Source organism: Lepisma saccharinum, chromosome 13 (assembly GCF_977018435.1).
Source record: "Lepisma saccharinum chromosome 13, izLepSacc3.1, whole genome shotgun sequence".
In the NCBI taxonomy this organism is placed as follows: Eukaryota; Metazoa; Arthropoda; class Insecta; order Zygentoma; family Lepismatidae; genus Lepisma; species Lepisma saccharinum.
The window spans coordinates 473,694-494,720 of record NC_139241.1 but is presented as its reverse complement, the minus strand read 5'-3'; the positions used below and the strand labels follow the sequence as shown (position 1 = coordinate 494,720).

The window sequence follows — 21,027 nt, the reverse complement described above, 5'->3', positions numbered from 1 at the left end:
CCAAACAAACATGAACCACTATCAGGTGCGTCGCAACAGCAGGGCCAAGAACTCAGACTGAAAGCACATGACCAATAGTTTGAATTTTATAAGCAAAAATCAGGGGCCGAGAGCGAGTGAAACATCCTGTACAACAGTGGTACACACACCCCCAGGGGTACATGAACGACTTGAAGGGGGTACGCAATCAGCTCTGAAGAGAAATATTGAGAATACCCACAGGACAACATTTTTGCTGCAGGTCTGTAGAGCAGACTTCATAGCTTTAACACTCAACAGGAAAATAAGTCTGATTTTGTCAGTGACACTCTTCTCTTGTTTCACATGTTTTGAAATAAAATACCGTATTTACTCATGTATAATGTGCACTTTTTTCCAAAATTTTAATTATGACCCTTCGATAATTTCTTAGATATTTTTCTCACTCAAAAGTTCATTTCTGGAAAAATTTTAACCCTGCCTTCCGCTAGTTATTAATTTATCTAATTTTTTGCATGGCGTAAACTGATAATTTTATGCAATGAAAAAATCTCAATGGATGAGGCTTTATAATGCAGAAAACTCTGTGTAAATATCTCTTACGGTTTTAATGATATACATTTTCAAAATTTGGGTTGTGCGACTTTTGAAACATTCTGTATAAGAAGCTGAGCATCATGGTATTCAAAACATTGCTAAATCATTTGAGAAAGGAAATGGGGGACAAAGGGTAAGAAATTGTTACTGAATCTATGGAATGTTCACAACATTGATAAAAAAAAAAAAAAAAAATGCTACGCGAGGCTTTCGTCCACTAAAGGTTAAATTAATTCTATCCTTCGATTTTTCTGTGCATGAATCTACATATGCATGTAAAATGTTTTACATATTTTGCAAGTAATATTACGTAAAATTAACATTTAGGATATAATGTAAAAAAAAATAAATTAAAATGCTGCATAACAATCAAAACTCTAGGTGGAACACAATGACCGAGTGAACTCACTCACCATCTCGTTAGCCAGGACGTGGGAGAATTCAGTGTTCATTGCGTACGCCAAGGCTGACTTCGCTCTCACTCCGTACGCATTCTGGAATTTTCTCTTGATCTCGTTCAAGTAGAGGAAGGCCCTCGACCTCTCAAATTCCTGCCACAAAATCACAAGTCAGTCACCAAGTAGTAATAATAAAAATATATTATGGTAACATTAGAATATATAAAAAAATAGTGCTTGTTATTAACAAAGACATTAGTAGAGGTGGTGTAGAGGCTGAGAGCTGCATATTCTCAGTGTTGGCCACAGTGAAGGTGATGATATCAGCACCATGCTCTAGCAGCCTTTACGACCCCCCAGGGAGCGCACTGACTGTGCACATGTGGCTACTGGATGACAAGGTGGATAAAAATCATCATTTGTATTTTAAAAAATAATTTTTGATGTTTTTTGATTTTCTAAAACAACAGCTTTTAATAACTTTGAATATTTTTTCTAGTCTTGTGGCTGAATTTTGGTGACTTTTGAAATGATGTTTGTAATGTTCATTTACAGCTTAATGATAATGAAATTGCACAATTTATAGTTTAACGTGAATAGTATTTTGCATATTATTCTTCAGAGAAGTTTTGCTACTTTTGTCTACAAAAAATATTGAATTTTAAATCAAGAGAAATTTAAGTGTGTTTACAGCTTGCATATTACATTTTCCTTTTGTGAGAGCTTCACCCCATCAGCAACATATAATTGGTTTCATTGCTTTCTGTTTCGAAATCTTAAAAGTATCTTAGAACCTAATAAACACTATTCAATGACTACAAGGTTAATGCACTTTCACCAAAAGTGATTCTGATATCTACAAATTACCTATGTACATTACTCTATAAATTATTTCTTTAAAGTGATTTAAATCAAACCACCTTGCTGGATGAGACCCCATCTGCACATAGGATAACTCCCTTCAACTCCACAGGGAATTTTACCCTGTTTGAATGTAGACAGTATTCTTTTTCAACTGGGAGAAAATTGTTCAAATTTACAGCGTTTGCTGCAAATTTTTCCACATTTTGTGATCATGACAATTATTTAAAAAAAAAAAAAAAAAAAAAAAAAAAAACATTCCGATCTGGCAAAATTAGTATTTTGTGAAGAAAGCAGTGACATTTGTCATTCTTTCAGACCTTTACAAAAGCCCCTGAGCACTCACATCATCTGTTATGCACATGTATATGATCTCATCCTCGCACACGTAGTGGAACAGGTAACTGCCATGAGAGTACGTCAGCTTGGCATTCTCTGGAGATATTTTGGCCAGGATCTGGTCCGTGACTTCCGCAAAGTTCCCAGCGCATGAAGCATACTTCACAAGGACTGTCGTACCACGAGACACCACACTGTACAGAACTGGCATTGCTCACTGCCCAAATCACCCTGTAAAACACAAAATAAACATTTATATCCTTTCTATTATTACCATTTTCTTTTTCTGAAATCTACAAGATGTCCTCTTAGGAACATCTTGAACATCCCCTTAGAAAATTATCATGGCTGGTACTGGTAGTAAAAGTTAAAGGTCATTTGATTGACCGAGTTGGTGTTTTAAATCCACTTTATGCACAGTAAGGCTAATCAGGACAGGATCTAGTTTAAAGTGGGATCCGAAGCACTATATGCCTCCACCGGTAATCGAAATCCAAAGCAGAATCCTGGTGACTAAATTTTTTTCAATGCTATTCTCAAAAGTATAAGCAAAACCAAAATGTAATTAGACATGAGTACAAATGAAATTCAGCAACGAAGAGAACATGACATCTAGTGGTTGAAATTTGATAAAAGTAGTTACAACATGTGTCAACACAAGGTGTGGTGCGATTACCAGAGCTAGGAATTTTAGGTGCTGCACCTTAAATTTTTTTGTGTGAAAATGGGTAAAAAAGTGACTCATCCCCAAAATAAGCACGTATTGAACTCTACTAATGGTGTTTCGGTTGCACCTTTTTGCACCTTTTTCACAATCTCAGAACCTTTTCCACCTTTTTCACAATCTCAGAACCTTTTGCACCTTTTCGCCCTCTTTGCATCTTTTATCATTTTTTTAATACAACTCGCACGCTGTTTAACCCCACCCACATTCGAGGCACGGCTTCTTGGTACGCGATTCTTGTTTACCGCACAACAATGAATCGGCTTTCTTCAGTTCTTGGACGTTAATGTAGTAAGCGCGCAGACTTTAAACAGTGCCAACAATGACACATTACAATTGCTTGAAGTTGTGCTCTTTTTGTCCTATGCTGTATTGTTTACGAATTGTTGTAGGAAAGCTGTTTTGTTTTCGTTTCCTTCTCCAGTCTCAGCGAGCAAGGTAACTGCAGTCTGTGATCGACTGATCGATGCATCGGATTTGCTTGTTCACCATGCCAAAATATTTTCTCGGCAAAACAGATAATGCAAGTGTAATGCAAAGTTTCAATGATGCTTGTTTTGTATTGTGGCCGGAGGGCGTAAATATGATAGTGTGTGGTTAGTTCTTACAGACCAAGCATCTTACATGTTAGCTGCATTTTCTAATCTGAAGAATATGTATCCTAACTTAAAACATGTGACCTGCCTTGTTCATGCTTTGCATCGAGTTTGTGAAGCTCTTAAAGATGAATATACATATGTGAACGAATTTGTTTCTAGCATTAAGAAAATACTGAAAAAGGCTCCTTCTAGAATACAGAAGTACGTAGAAATTACGAAACTTCCACTACCACCCTCTCCCATCCTCACTAGATGGGGTACATGGTTAAAAGCTGCAGTGTTTATTTGCAATCATTTCCATACAATATCGAAATTTTTAGATGCTTTGCCTAGTGATTCCTCAGCTGTAGAAAAAGCCAAAAAACTTGCACTTAAACAGAAATTGCAAGATGAACTCTATATTGTACACGGCTTCTCTTTCCTTACTACTGCAATCACAAAACTGGAGGAGTAGTGTCCTGAAAAGGAAGCACAGTGGGCTGTTTTGATGGATGTGCAACGAGAGCTGCAAGGGGTCGGGAAAGAGAAGTTAGAACAAAGTTTAGCCAAAAACCCTGATGTTCAAGAAGTCGCAACCAACAAGGATGTGGATTACCGGTTGAAAACAAAATACGCACCACTTGTGTCTGTTGACGTTGAAAGTTCTTTTTTCAACTTACAAGTATCTGCTTAGTGACCGCAGATGTAGCCTCACTCAGAAGAACATAGAAATTTTGAATGTAATCTATTTTAACAGTTTTCTAGATGACTAATTCTAAGCAAGCAAGAAGAAGCATGTTTTCCTTCATGTCGCTTTCTAATGTATCAGAGAATTTTCTTTGCTTAGTTATATTAAAACCAGACAATACTCTTATGTGTTTATCCAGACAAGTTGAATCATATATGTATGTACTGCTAACAGTAAATTTTACATCTGAAAATTAGCACCTATTTTAGCACCTTTTTTGTACAAAAATTGGCACCTTTTTTGCACCTTTATTGGCAAATTTTTGCACCTAAAATTCCTAGCTCTGGCGATTACAGGCCATTGTTCATTCGCATTAGCCTCCCCAATGGCATAGTGGTAACATCATCACACCATAGAACGGATCCCAAGTTTGATACCTAGTGGAGGCGTAAGTGGCTCAGATCCCACTTTAAACTGTAGGTCCAGTCCCGATTAGCCTTCCTGTGCATAAATTGGTCTTAAAACCAAAACTTAATCACAGTACAAGTGCATAGAGCTATGGCCATCACTCATCTTATGGGATAGTAATTGCTCATGGCTAGGGAGACCAGACACCTACATTCAAATAAAAGAGGACAGAGCAGGCAAAAAAGGAGGTCAAGACATATAAAAGAGGACCCTGCAAAAAATGGCAACACACTTGCCATTACTCGTAATTTAATCAATATTTACAAAAAAAATAATCAACACTTTACTCACAGATACTTCTCAGATGATCTCTTTCAGTAATTTCGTCTTACGTTTAAGGAAAGAAAGCAATCTATAGAATATATTTTATTTGAAGCACAGAATTTTACTCCTTTTTCAATTCTTGGATATTAAATAGAAATATGTAGGTGATTGGAAATGTAAAAAGTAAGCTTCGCTTGAACGTATTTCCAAAAATTTGAATTAATATTTTAGGTAGTTTAGATTGGGACAAGAAATATGATTTTAATGCTGCGAACATTTCTAGCACTCTATCAACAGCAGGGAAAAGTGACAGCCACCTTACACTTTACCTCATATTCAATCCTTGCATCCTCAAATGTTTCTCCTGGTCATTCAAAACCTGTATTCATCAATAATATTAGGAACATTATGGAGTAGAAGAACTGTGGGGGCTAAGGGGAGACAACACAATAACCGGCACACAAACCGAATTCTGTAAGGGGATAATGGGCTTAAGCAGAGGTACGGCCAACTGTTGGATCCTCAAGGAATTGGGCTTGGACAGAGACACGGCACAAGCACGGATGAAGGTTGTTAAATATTGGATGCGATTATCACAAGAGGGCCAAACTACGCTGAGGGGACAATGCTTGGAAATACAGACAAGGGAGGAAAACGTTCACAACTGGGGTTGGGAAGTGAAAAATCTCCTGTACAATTGCAGAATGGGCTGGGTATGGGAAGAGGGTGGAAGGTTTTTCAACAGAAAACCAAATTAAAGACAGATTACTTGACATAGACAGACAAGAAATAACAGCAGACTGCCAAACGAAGACCTCAATCAGGGAACAGCTAAGGGTAAGAGAATGGGGAAAGCAAAATATATCAATGTTGTGGGGAAAAAAGGAAAGAGGCACCCTGGCATGGTTCAGACTAGGTGGATGGAAACTATTAAGGAAGAGAAATGAAGAAGGGGAAACAGTATGTTCTTTGTGCAATGGAGAGGAGACTGATGAGCATATACTCTTGAACTTCCCTTCCACACATGACCTAAGGGACAAGTTTCTGAAAACTTAACAGGGAGGGAGGTGATAGAAGTGGTAGACGATAGAAGAAAGACAAACAAAGCAGGACAACAAGTGGAGAAATATCTGGGAGAAAGCTAGTAGAGAAGGTAGCGAAATGAGTGATCATGCTCCAACCGAGCCATCTTTATAGTGTAAAGTGTAAACATCCCTTATCACGTAACGAAGAGGGGAGAATGGAAGTGTGAGCCTGAGAAATAGTGCAAGGGGGGAGTTTGTGCGGGAAGTGAAAGATTGAAATAGAATACAGGTATATAGAGACTGGAGGCCAAAGGAACTAGACACAATTTTATTTGCATGTGTAATATTTGGATTGTTAAACTATACTTATTATGTCTAATGTTCTTATATCTCATCAAATACTAAGAGTATTTGTATATTAATGTAAAGAAACAAAAATACATTAAGAGTATTAAATTTCGTCTACTTACGTAAGTGAGTATATATTCATTGCAAACTACGTTTCGGAAGCTTTACTGCTTCCTTCTTCAGGTGGTCATATTTTAGGCTCGGAACATCAAGCCACGTCGCAGAAGTGTCAAACGAGGATACTAGGTAAAAGGTTGGGGTGAAAACACTTCATGGTGCTCGCACGCTTCACCTTGGCAAGGAACTAGGGCTTTCAACGGCCACTCGAGAATACCATGGTGGTGATTTTAACATGTTTTTTCGTGAGTTTTGGGTTTTTAACAAAGGTAGTTTTAAATTTGTACTGTCTAGCACCATGAAGTGTTTTCACCGCAACCTTTTACCTAGTATCCTCCTTTGACACTTCTGCGACGTGGCTTGATTTTCTGAGCCTAAAATACGACCACCTGAAGAAGGAAGCAGTAAAGCTTCCGAAACGTAGTTTGCAAAGAATATACACTCACTTACGTAAGTAGACGAAATTTAATACTCTTAATGTATTTTTGTTTATAGATAGTGAGTAATGCGCATGTAACCAATATGCTATTAACGTAAAGAGGGTACAATATTAATACATGACTGTACGGGAAGATAGTGTGTGTAAAGTAAAATTTATGTAGTGCGTACAGCTCGCACAAGAAAAATGCAAATAAATACAAATACAAAAGCTGGATATCTTCTTGCGAGATCATTGTTGAATTTACATATTCGCTTTGTTATTTCAAGGAAGTATATAATAATGTAATAAAATTCTCAATATGCGATTCTGTATTGCATATGTTTTAACTAGAAAAGCAACAGGCTGCCTTCCGTGGCGGAATGGTTAGTGCAGAGTGCTAAGACGGCAGGGGTCCCGAGTTCGAATCCCTGCCTGGGCATGGGTGTTCTTGAATAGAGTGGGGCCTGGCAACTGTGTATTACTTGAACCTTCTCGAACAGCCTACATGCGTGATTTAAGATTAACATAAATAGGTATTTTAAGAAGTTAGTCAAGCATTTACTTGATTAACAGGTTCCTTATCAATCATTATTCTTAGAAAATAAGTCCCTTAAATGTTTTATTTCTTTAAAACACTGATTAAAATATTTAAAACAAAAAAAACTGTTTTCTCTTTAAAAAAATTGTATTTCATGTGTTGAGATCTTAGCTATTAAAAGCATAAAAATTAAGTCCTAATTGCAATCAAAACTAAAAATTCTATTTTGATTAAACTGACATTACCATACAAACATTATGTTCTCTGGACCACTACAAGATAACCAGAAGCATTTTGTTCCTGTTATAATGACCTGTGATTCCATAGTTCAATAATTACTCTATCTTCAAACTAGTTTATTTATATGGAATGAGAATGGCAACATTTCTGTTTGTTTGAGAGCTTTGTGGAATGATTTTCCATTTATAGTTTATTTGGGTGCTTTCTGTTGTGGAAACAATGCATGGTGAAGATAGCTTTATTGTGAAAAAAAAGGGTCATATACAGTGCTCGAATCGGTAGTGATGGAAAAGAGTATATAGATCTTGCTCAAGATAGGGAAACATGGAAGGCCTGTGTTGCTGCAGCCATGAACCTTCGGGTTTAAGAAGGCTAGAGAGTTACAGTGCTCGAAAAATCTTCTTCTTCAAAGCTACCAGCTCTGAATATCAGGTGCCAGGAAACCACCTACTAGGAATTGTGCATACTACGGTGTTTCAAAAGTCGCGCAACCGATGATTTGAAAATGCATATCTTGAAAACCGTAAGAGATATTTACACCGGGATCTCTGCATTATAAAGCCTCATCCATTGAGATATTTTTCAATGCTAAAAAGTCATCAGTATACGCCACACAGAAAATTAGATAAATTAATAACTAGCGGAAGGCAGAAATGTATTTTTGAATGAGAGAAATATGTAAGAAATTATCAAAGACTCATAATAAGATGTCTGATACCATGTCAATCTGCCAGTTGTGACCAATATTGATCATGTGCAGCATTTGATGGATTTTTGACTGGCGATTTTATGAGTTGAGTGAAAAAGTGCCATTTGTGGGACATATGGCAACACTAGCAGGTCGAAGTTTTGTCAACAGACGTACTCAACATGTACTTAAATATTGGCCATACTCCATGACATGGGTTAGGTGGCAGAAATGCAAAAAAAGAATAAAGAATCTTCAAAATTTCGTACATATTACAGCAAAAGATCACAGTCGCCAGGCTGAAAATTTTAATCGCCATGGTGACCGGGATTTTTCGAGCCCTGGTCATATATATTTTCTGGAAATTAATGCGAGCATTTAATATAATAGTGGACCCTTAAAGGCTTATTAAGGAAAGAAAGTAGGGAAGAAAAAATATAATGGATTGGGGGAGGGGAATATGTCTTGTAATTATTATTATTACTTTGAGATATATTTTTCTCCCGAAATTTGTGGACATACCTGCATAGGTTGTTCTGCACCGTGGCCGTGCAGTGTCATGTGTCAGGGATGCACTCTTGTTCGAGTCTCCTGGGTGAAGCGTAACTCCTCCTGACATTTCGACCAGTGGGCACTCACCATATTGAGGAAATTGGGGAGTTACGAACGAGTAGTGTAACCTGGTCATGGAAACCTATAATGATGGGATTTGTTGTGCTGACCACACATGACCCCGTAACTGGTTGGATGAGGTGAGGCTGGAGGTAGGCCTTGGCTGTTGCAGTATGGGTTATGTTATGCTACCTGCATATGTTAATCTGAATCTTATATTCTGGCCTTCATATTTTAACCACCAAATCATTGTAGAAAAAGTTTGCATGTGGCTCAACATGTTAAATACACTTTTCTTATTCTGATGTGAATATTAGGAACATGACTGTACATAAATATGAGAGTGACTAGCTTCACCAGGTGATGAACTTTGCTCTGGAGCTGCCTTCCCCAGGTTTTAAATTGTGCTTCATGGGTGTGTGTCTGTTTATTAGTTGGGTGTAAAAATGATGCATTATTATGCATTCACTCTGGTGAGAACCACCAAAGCAGGTCTCTATTTTTCAATGCATTAACCAAAGGCTTCCTCATTGGCTATTTCTGTCATCTGGGAGGCACATCCAATGGAGATAGAATGGTTTATTTATTGATTTTGTTTCAAGTTTACTTTATGCACAGGAAGGCTAATCAGGACTGGACCTACAGTTAAAGTGAGATTCGAACCACTATCTGCCTCCACAGGGCATAGAACCCAGGACCCCTTGATTACAAGGTGACAACGATACTATTATGTCATTGGGGAGGCACTGCACTTTTCGGAATCCACAAGAAATAATGTTGCATTTTGTAAAAAGATTAATTTAAAAAAAATGTTACAGGCATTTTAACACTTTTGTAAATTGATTTAAGAACGTACACCATGTTCCAGCTGTGGAATTTACAATTGAAGCGTATTATATAACTTAAGAATATGAAGAACATATCTTCTACAGCAATAACAAATTAACCTATCAAATGTATCAGGTGCTTATGATTTGGAGATGTATCGTGCATTTTTTGCTAAAATTTATACACACTACATTACCTGTGTGTGCCAAATCATAAGTAATATACAACTCTCGAAGGAGTTTTGTGTTTGAGAGCAGCAGTAGCGAAATTTATAGTAGCAATCATTTAGGGATGTTGTATTGTAATGCTAATACAACTGAACGTAACCAGCCTAATCTAACCTAAAAATAATACGATTATTAAGGAAATGCCAAGGGAACCAAACCTGTCCAGCCTAACCTAACTACAAAAGCAGATTTCAAAGCAAGTAAGAAATGTGACATGGTGTGGTGCGGACAAACACGAAATGTGTGCAGAAAACTATTGTCAACTCATCCCTGAAAAGTTTCATGCAGCCTGTATAGTTTCCATACATCTCTGAAATCTTGAAACATTATGGTGGCAGGAAGAAAGTATACATCCGAACAACACATGGTAAATGACTAGAATCTGTGAACTGATACCGGAAACCCCTTCGTAACTCACGCATGTGACCTAGATAGGAAGGGCAGTTCAGAACCACGACGATAGAAAGAAATTGCTGTTGGTAAGTATCAGTGGAGTGCATTCTGGGTAGGCTAGGTAAACTCCGCCTACCCAGGTAAAATAAGAATAAGTGTACATGAAATTGTAACACGAGCGAGTGATGGAAATAAAACGTATCCATCCTTGTCGCTTCGTGTTCCGACGGATCACAAGCCTTCGAAGCGCAGCCTGTATTGGACCCGGGGCCCTACACTGAGTGTGGGTTCATTGAGTGTTGCACCTACTGGGCCCTGTAGTGAGTGTACGAACATGCTTTACCTATTTGCATTGGCGAGTTGGCACATGCGTTGTGACTCGCTGTGCCTCCATTGAATGCATTGCAGACAGCTCTATGTGCAGCATACTAGTCGTAATGGGATGGGATGAGATGCTCTTATTTCGTGTATTGCTCTCTCTGTGTATTTACAATGAAAGATATTGTATTGCAATGGTAGAAAGTGCGTTTGTAATTGATGATGTGTTGGAGAAACCATTTGGTTGTCACACTTTTAGTGAGAAACGTTATATTATAAATATAGGGAGACCTGTGCCAGCACTTCCAAATTTGAAAATTTTACAAAAAGAAAAAGAAAGGGAATACTTTTGCTATTCTAATGTTCATCACATCAATATGAAATGACTGATTGGTTAGCAGGTAGTTGTAAATGGAGTAAATTATTTTGCTGGCCATAGATACTTATTGTAATGAACGGAGTGTGTGGAGTAAAGAAGGTCACAACTTGAATAATCTCACCAACCAGAAGAGGGGCAAGGGTGGGCCATGCCCCCCCTGGAAAATGAATGTCTACCTAAGAAGTCTATATTTCACACAATTTCATTTCAGTCACAGTAATTTATATTAATTATATAAGAGTGTTGAAGAAACATGATAATTTCAGACAAACTGTATTTTTTGAGGAGGTATCACTATTATGGAAGAAGTAAGCCTATTTTGCCTCACCCCCCCCCCTTTTGGAAAAATGCCTTGCTTGCCCCTCACTGAAAAAATCCTGCTGACGTCCATAGCTATCACAAAACACGATATATCTCAGTCCTTTGCGTTCACTTGTTCAGTTACATTTCAGGCAGTGGCAGTTCCAAAACTGGGGGGTGGGGGGGGGGGACAAGACAGTTAGTTTACTTTCCCTTGGTAATAAGGTTTAGCATAGTGCGGGGGCAAAGGCGGCAAAAAGTGGAGGGTAATTGCCCCCCACCCCCTAATCGCTGCAACTGGTTCAGAGCCTAGCTTAATGTAGCTGGCACCGCACGACCCTGGTAAGTATAGAATTATATGGGAGTGAAAAACCAGTGTCAAGGAAACATGCAGCAAGTAATTGCTAAAACTCTGAAGTATGTTTTAACATATGTAAATCAAAGTAGCATGAAATAAAAGGAACTTGGTCCATGGCATGGTATAGCAGAGACCTTGGTTTGAGTCCTGGTTAAGTTTGCACTTTTCTCTAAAATTTCTACATATCAAGTGTTGTTCATGACCAATATCCAACTGCAGGCAAGTGGAACATTTTGTACTGTTTATGATGACTGTCATGAGTATTTCCTTTTCTTTCTAGCTTGCAAGGATGTTATAATGAAGTATTGGAGGTCTTCTGTGGTACTCTTTATCACATGATGACAGCACTGTTGACAGTAATTTTATGTTTTCTGTTGCAATTGGACTGTTAGGTTTAATGCCGTTAAAATTTCTACATATTTTTCTTTTTTGGGGGAGGGGGGATTTTATAAATGGAAAATGACTTGTCCATCGAGAGCATACATGCTTGCGTAAGGTATTTCTTAACTTTTTATTTTCAATGTTAATAGCTACTTTCTCGAAATCCAAACATTGCTCATTACTTTAAGGAAGGTTCAAATTTCATGTGACAATGATTGCCAACATTCTACGATAATTGGGTTTTCTGCTAGGAAATTTTGAAAAATCATGAAACAATTGAAACAGTTACCAAACTTTTACCATGTAAAAACACTGAAATCTGCTGATTAAATAACAGAATAGTTTATACTTGTGATGGGGTGTATGATCTTTGGTACCGCCGACACTCCGTACCCCGCGATAAGGTGATGATTTTGGTGTCATGTATGAAATTACATTCTATACGAACGATTTGTGTTGTTTTTAGCTTCAGGAGATGTATTATAATGGAGTTTTTTGATGACACTATTTATGACGTCATTTTCATCGCTGCAATCTGCATGTGATATGAAGGAACATGTTGTTACGTTATTTGTGTTTTGTAACTTGGAGCCGTGTTGGAAATATCTGAGATTGAAGGTTGGCAATCCTGGTGTTACGTCAGGCCGCGTGAGATTTATTGCAGACGTTGTTTCAGTTCATGTCACATGGTACTGGAATTTTGTTTGTAAGGTGGGCATGCGTTCTTAGCGTGGTAAGTGCTATTAATTGAAAATGCATAGGAATGAGTGTATCGACAGTTTCAGTATCCTGGAGTTCTTCGGCCGGGAGCTGGAGGTGTATATCTGAGAGTTGCAGTAGGATGGTTTATTGACCGGAAAAAAAGAAATGTGTCAAATGCAGTGGACGATATCGCAGGAATGTGTGGATGAAGTTAAAAATACGGCAGCGAGAAGAGTGGCCAATTTCTTTCATTTTTCACAGTCAATAATTTATGCCTCGTAATCACGAATCTGCAGTTAAACTTTTGCACTGACGTCATGCACGGGTAGCCCCACAAACCATTAATGGATAGTCCCACGAAACATGCACAGTAAGCTTAGGTAAACATAGTTAAAATTTTGGATTGTAGTAATGTCAGGATACGCCACGAGTGTTAGTTTTGCTGCTGTTTGGGAATTTTTTACGGGAAAAATGAGCGATAGTAGTTTCTTGGGTAAATGTCTATTATATCGGAGACACATTTCTATCGGATATTTTCAGTTTCAAATGGTTCGTACTTACCAATTGTGTATTGCGGAACATAGTTGAAGGTGCCCACATGCTTTTTACAGGAAAATAACTTCGATTTTTCACATTACGAGTAATTCTTTTGAGTCCTTTCTTCCGTTGCAGAACATACAATATGGCGGGCAAGCTTGTGGATCATCGTGCGTCGTGCTTGTGATTTGTCGATTTGGAGTGGGTATGCAGTGTTTCAACCTTCCTAACTGAAAAATACCTAATTTTGTGTTCATTATGTCATCACAAACCATTCACGATAGCCTCACGAACCATTTCCGGCAAGGTTAGGCTAGGCAAGCATAGTTACAAAAAATTCTCGTAAAAAAAAGGCACGTTTGGAAACACTGGCAAAACCACGTCACTTTCGACGCTCGTGCCATCTGCAGGTACATAATGGGGTAACATTATCGTATGGGTAAAACGGATTCCTTCAAATTTCCTTCAAATTTCCAGGAGACAGTACTTACGGAAATCATTTTCTTGAGCATTTTGGAAGTTCCTGAATGTAGATTTGATCCATTTTAATGTGAATGCGTTTTATTTTCTGCGAAAATCTCTGTCCGACACGCTGTTTCTGCTCCCGCCATTTGCTTTTTGCATGAGAGTGCAATGTTCCGTGTGTTAAGACGATACAACCCCGTAGCCAGTATTTCAGCCTCGCCGTGTTTTCACTAGAACCACCTGTCGAGTTCGGAACAAGCCATTTTTCCCCGAATGGGTGTCACTTATCGCACAACATTGTAGCAACATTGTGTTCGGACGTCACAGGAGAGAGCTGTTTTTACAATTTTTCTTTGTATTTATGCTAATGGAACCTAACCTAACAGGCCTAACCTAACCACGTAGGCATTCCTCGTCTGTCAATATTCAAGGTTGCAAGATTGTTGTGCGTAAAGGAAGAGAATTAACGAATTACGAAAGAAAGATGGTTCCGACCCGAATGGGTGTCACTTATCGCACAACACTGAAGCAACATTGTGTTCTGACGTCACAGGAAAGATCTTTTTCATGTTAGGCAATACAAGCTAACGCGTCTCTTAGCGAAAATAATAATTTTTCTTTGTATCTATGCTAATGGAACCTAACCCAACAGGCCTAACCTAACCACATAGGCATTCCTCGTCTGACGTCAATATTCAAGGTTGCAAGATGGTTGTGCGTAAAGGAAGAGCATTAAAAAATTTCGAAAGAAAGATGGTTCCGACCCGAATGGGTGTCACTTATCGCACAACACTCTAGCAACATTGTGTTCTGACGTCACAGGAGAGACCTCTTTCATGTTAGGCAATACAAAGGTAACGCGTCTCTTAGCGAAAATATTTTTTCTTTGTATTTATGCTAATGGAACCTAACCTAACAGGCCTAACCTAACCACGTAGGCATTCCTCGTCTGACGTCAATATTCAAGGTTGCAAGAGTGTTGTGCGTAAAGGAAGAGCATTAACGAATTGTGAAAGAAAGATGGTTCCGAATTGCTGTGTATGGACAATGAACGAATGAACGTGGTAAATCGCAAGGTTATTTTACAAGTTCTACACGTAAATGCGACGTATTAGCATAATTTCAAATAGGGGCACTAAAGTAGATATTTTCCGGTGAACGAGGTTGCACCACTGCATAAATCGACAAAACACTCTCAGAACGCCCCCTAAACCTGTATGCTATGACGGCCATAATGTGTTACAGATTCGAAACAACAAGTAAACGTAAGTACTCGTAAATAGAGAAAATAAACATTATCTTAGTTAGAAATGCATTATTTCGCCTTAAGAAATGTTCCGCAACACGTTAGCAATGTAAAGAAGTCCGAAATATATGATTCGTAGGTGTTTCACCCATACGATAATAGTACCCATAATGGAAACAACGGCATAATGTTGTCGCTTTGCGCAAAATGCAAGTTTATTATATCAAAAGTGCTTATTTCTTGTTGTGCAGCATTCTACGGTGAGAAAATACCTCCACGAACTTTCAAAATGTTACAGAAACTAATTTCCGTAAGTAGTTTCTTCTGTAAAAATGAAGAAATGTGTCTCCGATATAACAGACATTTACCGTTTCTTGTGCTTACGCGGGTCATACTTTGCGATCAAATATCTCAGTTATTTGTGGTATCCTAACGCTGGAACCACTTTTATATTACGTAAACCGATGAAATCCGTAGATTAAAAAGAAAGTCTACGTAATTCTCGAGGGGGTACAGTGGGTTGACGACCCCAGGATCTTTCACTGGCTCCGGAATAATGAACAAAAAATAATGCATGACAATACATTCAACCTTTAAGGTGGTAACACATTACTATACCGGAGACAGATTTCTTCAAATTTACAGGAGAAAGTACTTACGCAAATCATTTTCTGTAGCATTGTTGATGTTCGGGAATGTAGTTTTCATCCATTTTAATGCGAATGGATGTGGTGTTCTACGAAAATCTATTTCTGACGCGCTATTGCTGCTGCTACAAGCCGATGTTGTCCGTATATGCTAAATTGAACGAAAGGAGTGCTAATGGAACCTAATCTAACAGGCCTAACCTAACCTAGTAGGCATACCTCATACCCGTGATGGTTCGTGGGGCTATCGTAATTTTTTGGGCTAACGTCAATGGTTTTTGGGGCTAGCCGTGGATGGTTTGTGGGAAATAAGGAACAGTAAGTACTCGTTAACGTCTCGTTAACGTAATAAATAGACATTATTTTAGTTAGAAATTCATTATTTCACCTAAAGAAATGTTCCGCAATGCAGAATAGTACGTTAGCAATGTAAAAAATTGCGAAATAAATCATTGATAAGTGTCTCCGGTATAGTAAAGTAGTACCCTTTTTAACATAACTCCTCGTTATCTTTAGAATACCAGAAAGTTTGCACACAAAGCATTCAGATAATAGGATAAAAGTTCATATGTGAACTTCTTTTCGATATATTGCACAGTGTGTGTTTGTGAAAAAAAGGTGATATGCAGTACGCATCTACAATTTTACATTAAATCAGAAATTAATACATGTACAATTACTTAACTAAATACTTACACAAATTAAAAAAACTGAAAAACGAGAGAGAGCATACAAAAATCAGCTGATACAAAACGTACGTTTCTGCGTTTCAGACATTAGTCAGCAGCACGTGACAAAACACCTAACAGAACAAAAAAGTAGGATTCTATTGGCTGCTTCAGCAGATATCTTCCAATAGAAAGTGTGTTCCCAAGATATTACGCGACAAACTTTTCCGATGGAGGCGCTAGTATAGATGTGTCTTCATAGTAGCCCCGTCTAGTTCGCTGCTCTTTTTGACTCGCTGTGACTTTCTTTGCACCGAAGCGTCTAAAAATGTCTGGTTCGTTGATCTGGAGTCAAGTAGCGTATTTGGTGTCTGCACCGTCTGCACTACCTTCCTAGGGTGACCAGACACACACACAGGGGCGGCGCCAGAACCTATTGACCGGGTGGGCAGAAGCTCCATAGTGATAGATTAGGGTGGGCAGTATAAATGTAAGACCATGTATGTGTACATAAGACGTATGTATCCCCCTCTCTCTCTTACACTCCCGATTTTCCTCTTACTTCTTTTCCCTTTCCTTGTTTTCCTCTTTATTCTTTTCTAATCTATTCTCGCATCTTGTTCCATTTCCTTTCGTTTTTTATCTGATGGACACAATTATTTCAAGGAAGTGTTTACACATGCGCAGCCATACCCTAGACATACATTCTAATCACATTCTTTCTGTGACGCACAACGGGGAGAGGCGAAAGGGATGGCATGAGACTCTTTATGAAAGTTTACGTAGGTGTTAACCCTTTCCCCACCTCGCCGCCGTGAGCACTATAATTTGTTCATAAAAAAACAATTAGTACAATAATATTTATACAAATATTGAATTTATTATTTCTGCGTTGTTAAACAAAATATGATTAAATGATTGTGAACATTATAAGTATATACTTTTGCTTCTTGTTGTATTTACAGTTCCGTCTTAGTTATTAGAGGCCTCTACTATTTGTTTTACTTATTCCATGCACACACACTAACTAAGTCCCGGCGCCTTTCGTTGGGGCCCTTATTCACTGCACTCTCACCTGCATATTCCTTCTAAGCTAGTCCAATCCTCTTCTTTTACGCACTTTCCTTCGGCCGCTTCTTTCTTTCACTATGTCCAATCCTTTCCTAAGATCCTTGCTTCGATATTACACATGTCAAAAAATCCTTATCCGCACTATTTGCACAATGCACACTCGCACACTCTCTACAGGCTGTTTTTATGTCCTTCTACTCCGCCATATTATATCTTTGTTGTCCTTTTGTAGACTCTCTCCTCGAAGAGAGAGAAAAAAACGTAAAAAAAAACTTCCCCCTTCTTCCCCCTGGGGTGGTTCTTGGACTGACCGGCAGAGGGGGTGTCCAACAAGAGTCCTTTTTGGTCAGTCACACGAGGTGCTGCCCTCTTGCGTATTTTGTTACACTACATGTTAAAATTCCACATCTAGCTGCCCGTAATCTGTTACAGGCCCGTAGCTAGAGGGGGGGCAGGGGGGGCAACTGCCCCCCCTGAGAGCCTACCTTGCCCCCCCTGTGAAAAATGCAGAACACATTCCTACCTAGAATTCGCACTAATCCTTAAAATTATATCATGTGTTACTCTAGCAACATAACAAAGACACTTATTGATTTTGTGATTTATTAGGGTGTATATAGGTCTCCCCGATGGCACAGTGGTAGCGTCGTCGCCTTGTAATCAAGGGGTCCCGGGTTCGATACCCGGTGGAGGCACATAGTGGTTCGGATCCCACTTTAACTGTAGGTCCAGTCCCGATTAGCCTTACTGTGCATAAAGTGGACATAAAACACCAAATCAATCAATCATTATTAGGGTGCATGGGATTCCGTATAATGTCGTATCAGGATTGGGGGGAAAATTCACTTCCAGATTCAAACTTCGGGAAATGATTTCGCAATTTTCAGTATCTAGAACAGTTGTGACATTTTGAGTAGTCTTATATTAAAGGTGCCTAATGTGTTCGGAAGTGTTTCTTGGATGTATTGCTATGAACTTGTAACTGCTTAAATTTTTGTTTCCCAAGTCTACCTTTTGGTAATAGTGATTCATATGGTAGAGAGAGGAGGGAGTGGATATTTTATTTTTGTTACTTTTCTTTGCTTTTCTGCCACGTAGGTAATCGCAAGAATGAGTGATGACGTGAAATTGATGAAGATACACTCATAAATAGTGCCGCAACCACAGGGGGCAGGGGACATTGCCTCCCCCACCGACCTTGGACGGAAATCCATTCTAGGGGAAGCAAACATTGAAGTAAAATAACAAGACTAGGAGAATCTAAGAATAGCAGGACAATTGGATACTCATGATGGAATTAGTTTTTATGTGTTTCTTGCATTCTTCTTCCAGACGGCAAAGGGCACTCGCAAGGGGGACAGAGGGACAATTGCACCCCCCCCCCCTCGATTTCAAATTTTATACAAATAAAAAATACATCTCCTTAAATTTTCTTGCTCGCTTCGCTCGCATTTCCTTCTATTCTTATAGTCCAAGTACAGAGCCATAGCTAAGGGGCGGCGGGAGTCGGCCCTGGGAGCCAAACCATCTATATGAAAAAAAGAAATTTAAGTTCTCCATGGCGTCCTGTAAAATTATGTGCGCCCTATTAAAACAATTTCTTTCTATGAAACTTAATATGAAATATTAATGATGACATTGTAATCCAAGAACTCATTGATCAATCAAGGGATTCTTATTTGTTTGTCAGGTGTCAAAACATGTATTTCAACTATAATGTAATACAATTCACACAATATTTTGCAAAATGGTTAACGTAACCATTAGGCAAACATTGTCTGTAGTGATGCAAGAGACTCCCCTTTGAAGGAAATAGATTCCGTGGTGGACTAAGGGACCCATGTTTTCATATTTTAGCAAGTACAAAAAAATGTATTACAAATTTTTACACAATTCCTCAAGTGTAGATAATATGCAACCATTATTATTTAATTAATTCGATTTTCCTTGCATAACACAACACAATGGTGTTGGATTCTCGTTAGATCCCTTTGTACGTAAAAATCTTGCCTACTGGAAACTACAGGGAATCATTATGAAGCATGATTTATAAAGGGCTCCCTTAATCAGTTCTGCAGAGAGGTCCAAAGCTGTTGGTACATATTAATCGTCTTTTAACATTATCGACCTGTAAATATCAAGTAGATACAGTCCCTATTTATGTTAAACTTTATATTCTTTAGCAATCTGCAAAGGTCATCATCGAAATATTGCTATTTTGATGTTGCTCGAAGTAGTTTTTTTTTTTTTTTTTTTTTTGCAGTTTTAAGATATCATCCCTTTTCTGTGTACCATGCTATATCTGCCAATGTGACAATATATTTAAAATTTGCCCCCTCTAGGATTGACTTTGCCCCCCCTGCAAAGAATTCCTGGCTACGGGCCTGATCTGTTATGGACCGTATATGAGGGTACACTGGTAGTACTGGACCTCAACTAATCCCTAACTATAACCCAAATACCCCAGGAGAATAGGAATAGATTAATGTTGAATATAAACCCAAGAAAAAAAATATATAATTAAAATACAAAAATTCTACCCGCACCTTCTCGCCAGAGTCCTCCATGCCCGGATCTCTTATACTCCAGAGAAGAGCGCAAACTACACACGAAACACAAACAAAAAAAAATAATATGTATATTATTATTGAAAAAGAAATTCTAAACTGGTGGTTGCCTCACACTTTCATGCATGTTAATACAGTGAAATAAATGTGAATTAGGTTTAAGCTTGTGCTGCAAATGCAAGGCACATACTTGATTTTATGTATTCGGCGACAATGATGGAAAGTGCGATGGTAGACAATCGTGAAGTTTCTCGTAATTTAAATGCATGTTCCTGAGCATAGTATTTTCATCGTGTAAGTTTTTGACTGAAAGAGTTTTCTTACTCCTTGGGGGTTACTTTTCTTAGCTTACAAGGTTTGTACAACTGACAAATCTATCTGAATATTTGTAGTAGCAGCGATTGGGTGCCAACATTTGAGGGTTATGGACAATATACGCAGAGGTGCCCATCCCCCCTAGGCCAATGGCCCATCCCCACAAAAATCATGTCCATGTAATCCTTCCCCCCCCCCCCAATCATATCATATCCGCCCTGAAACTATATCGTAATCTCTACACCGAAAGAAACTTTTTTCTTAGCTTTTTGTTCCAAATGATGCACCTGCTTTAAAATAAGCAGTATACCAACACTAAGCACTACATTTTAAGAAGTGATGTTACTCATGAATATGGATAATATCGCTCATGTCTTGTAATGCAGCTATAGCATAAAAATTCACATCCACCTCAGTAGAGCGCCAAACACGCATTGTTGTAACAAACAGATTATTGCGAGCGAAGCAAGCAAGAACATTTTTACATCCATTTCTTTGCAGGCTTTCAAGAATATTAATTTAACGGGGTGTCAATATTTTCTTAGGATCCAAAAATATTTAGTGTTTTCCAACTTCTGTTTTGGCACGTTCGGGGTCGAAAACGTGTGGATACCATATCGCTAAATACAGTCTCCAAAATTTAATGTTCAAACTCTCTCTTCACTACAGAAATCTCTTGACAATCTAAGATTTAACACTTTATCAAGAGCTTCCTATCTCCCCCTTTAAATTTAATACTC

At 38.4% G+C, this 21,027-nt stretch overlaps 1 protein-coding gene across 2 annotated transcripts in view; it reads right to left on the bottom strand.

Annotated features, from left to right (window-relative positions):
- Vamp7 (Vesicle-associated membrane protein 7) overlaps positions 1 to 16,548 on the bottom strand; it is a 45,893-nt gene extending 29,345 nt beyond the window's left edge. The window contains exons 1-3 of one of the 2 annotated variants that reach the window (XM_083133760.1): positions 16,425 to 16,548; positions 2,182 to 2,405; positions 990 to 1,127 (exon numbers count right to left, since the gene is read on the bottom strand). In XM_083133760.1, the coding sequence (XP_082989886.1) occupies positions 990 to 1,127; positions 2,182 to 2,385 (342 nt within the window). In that variant the 5' untranslated portion in view covers positions 2,386 to 2,405; positions 16,425 to 16,548. Of the gene's footprint in view, positions 1 to 989; positions 1,128 to 2,181; positions 2,406 to 16,362 lie in introns of both variants that reach the window. The other variant, XM_083133759.1, reaches the window with a different exon arrangement.
- Between the last annotated feature and the right edge of the window lie 4,479 nt (positions 16,549 to 21,027).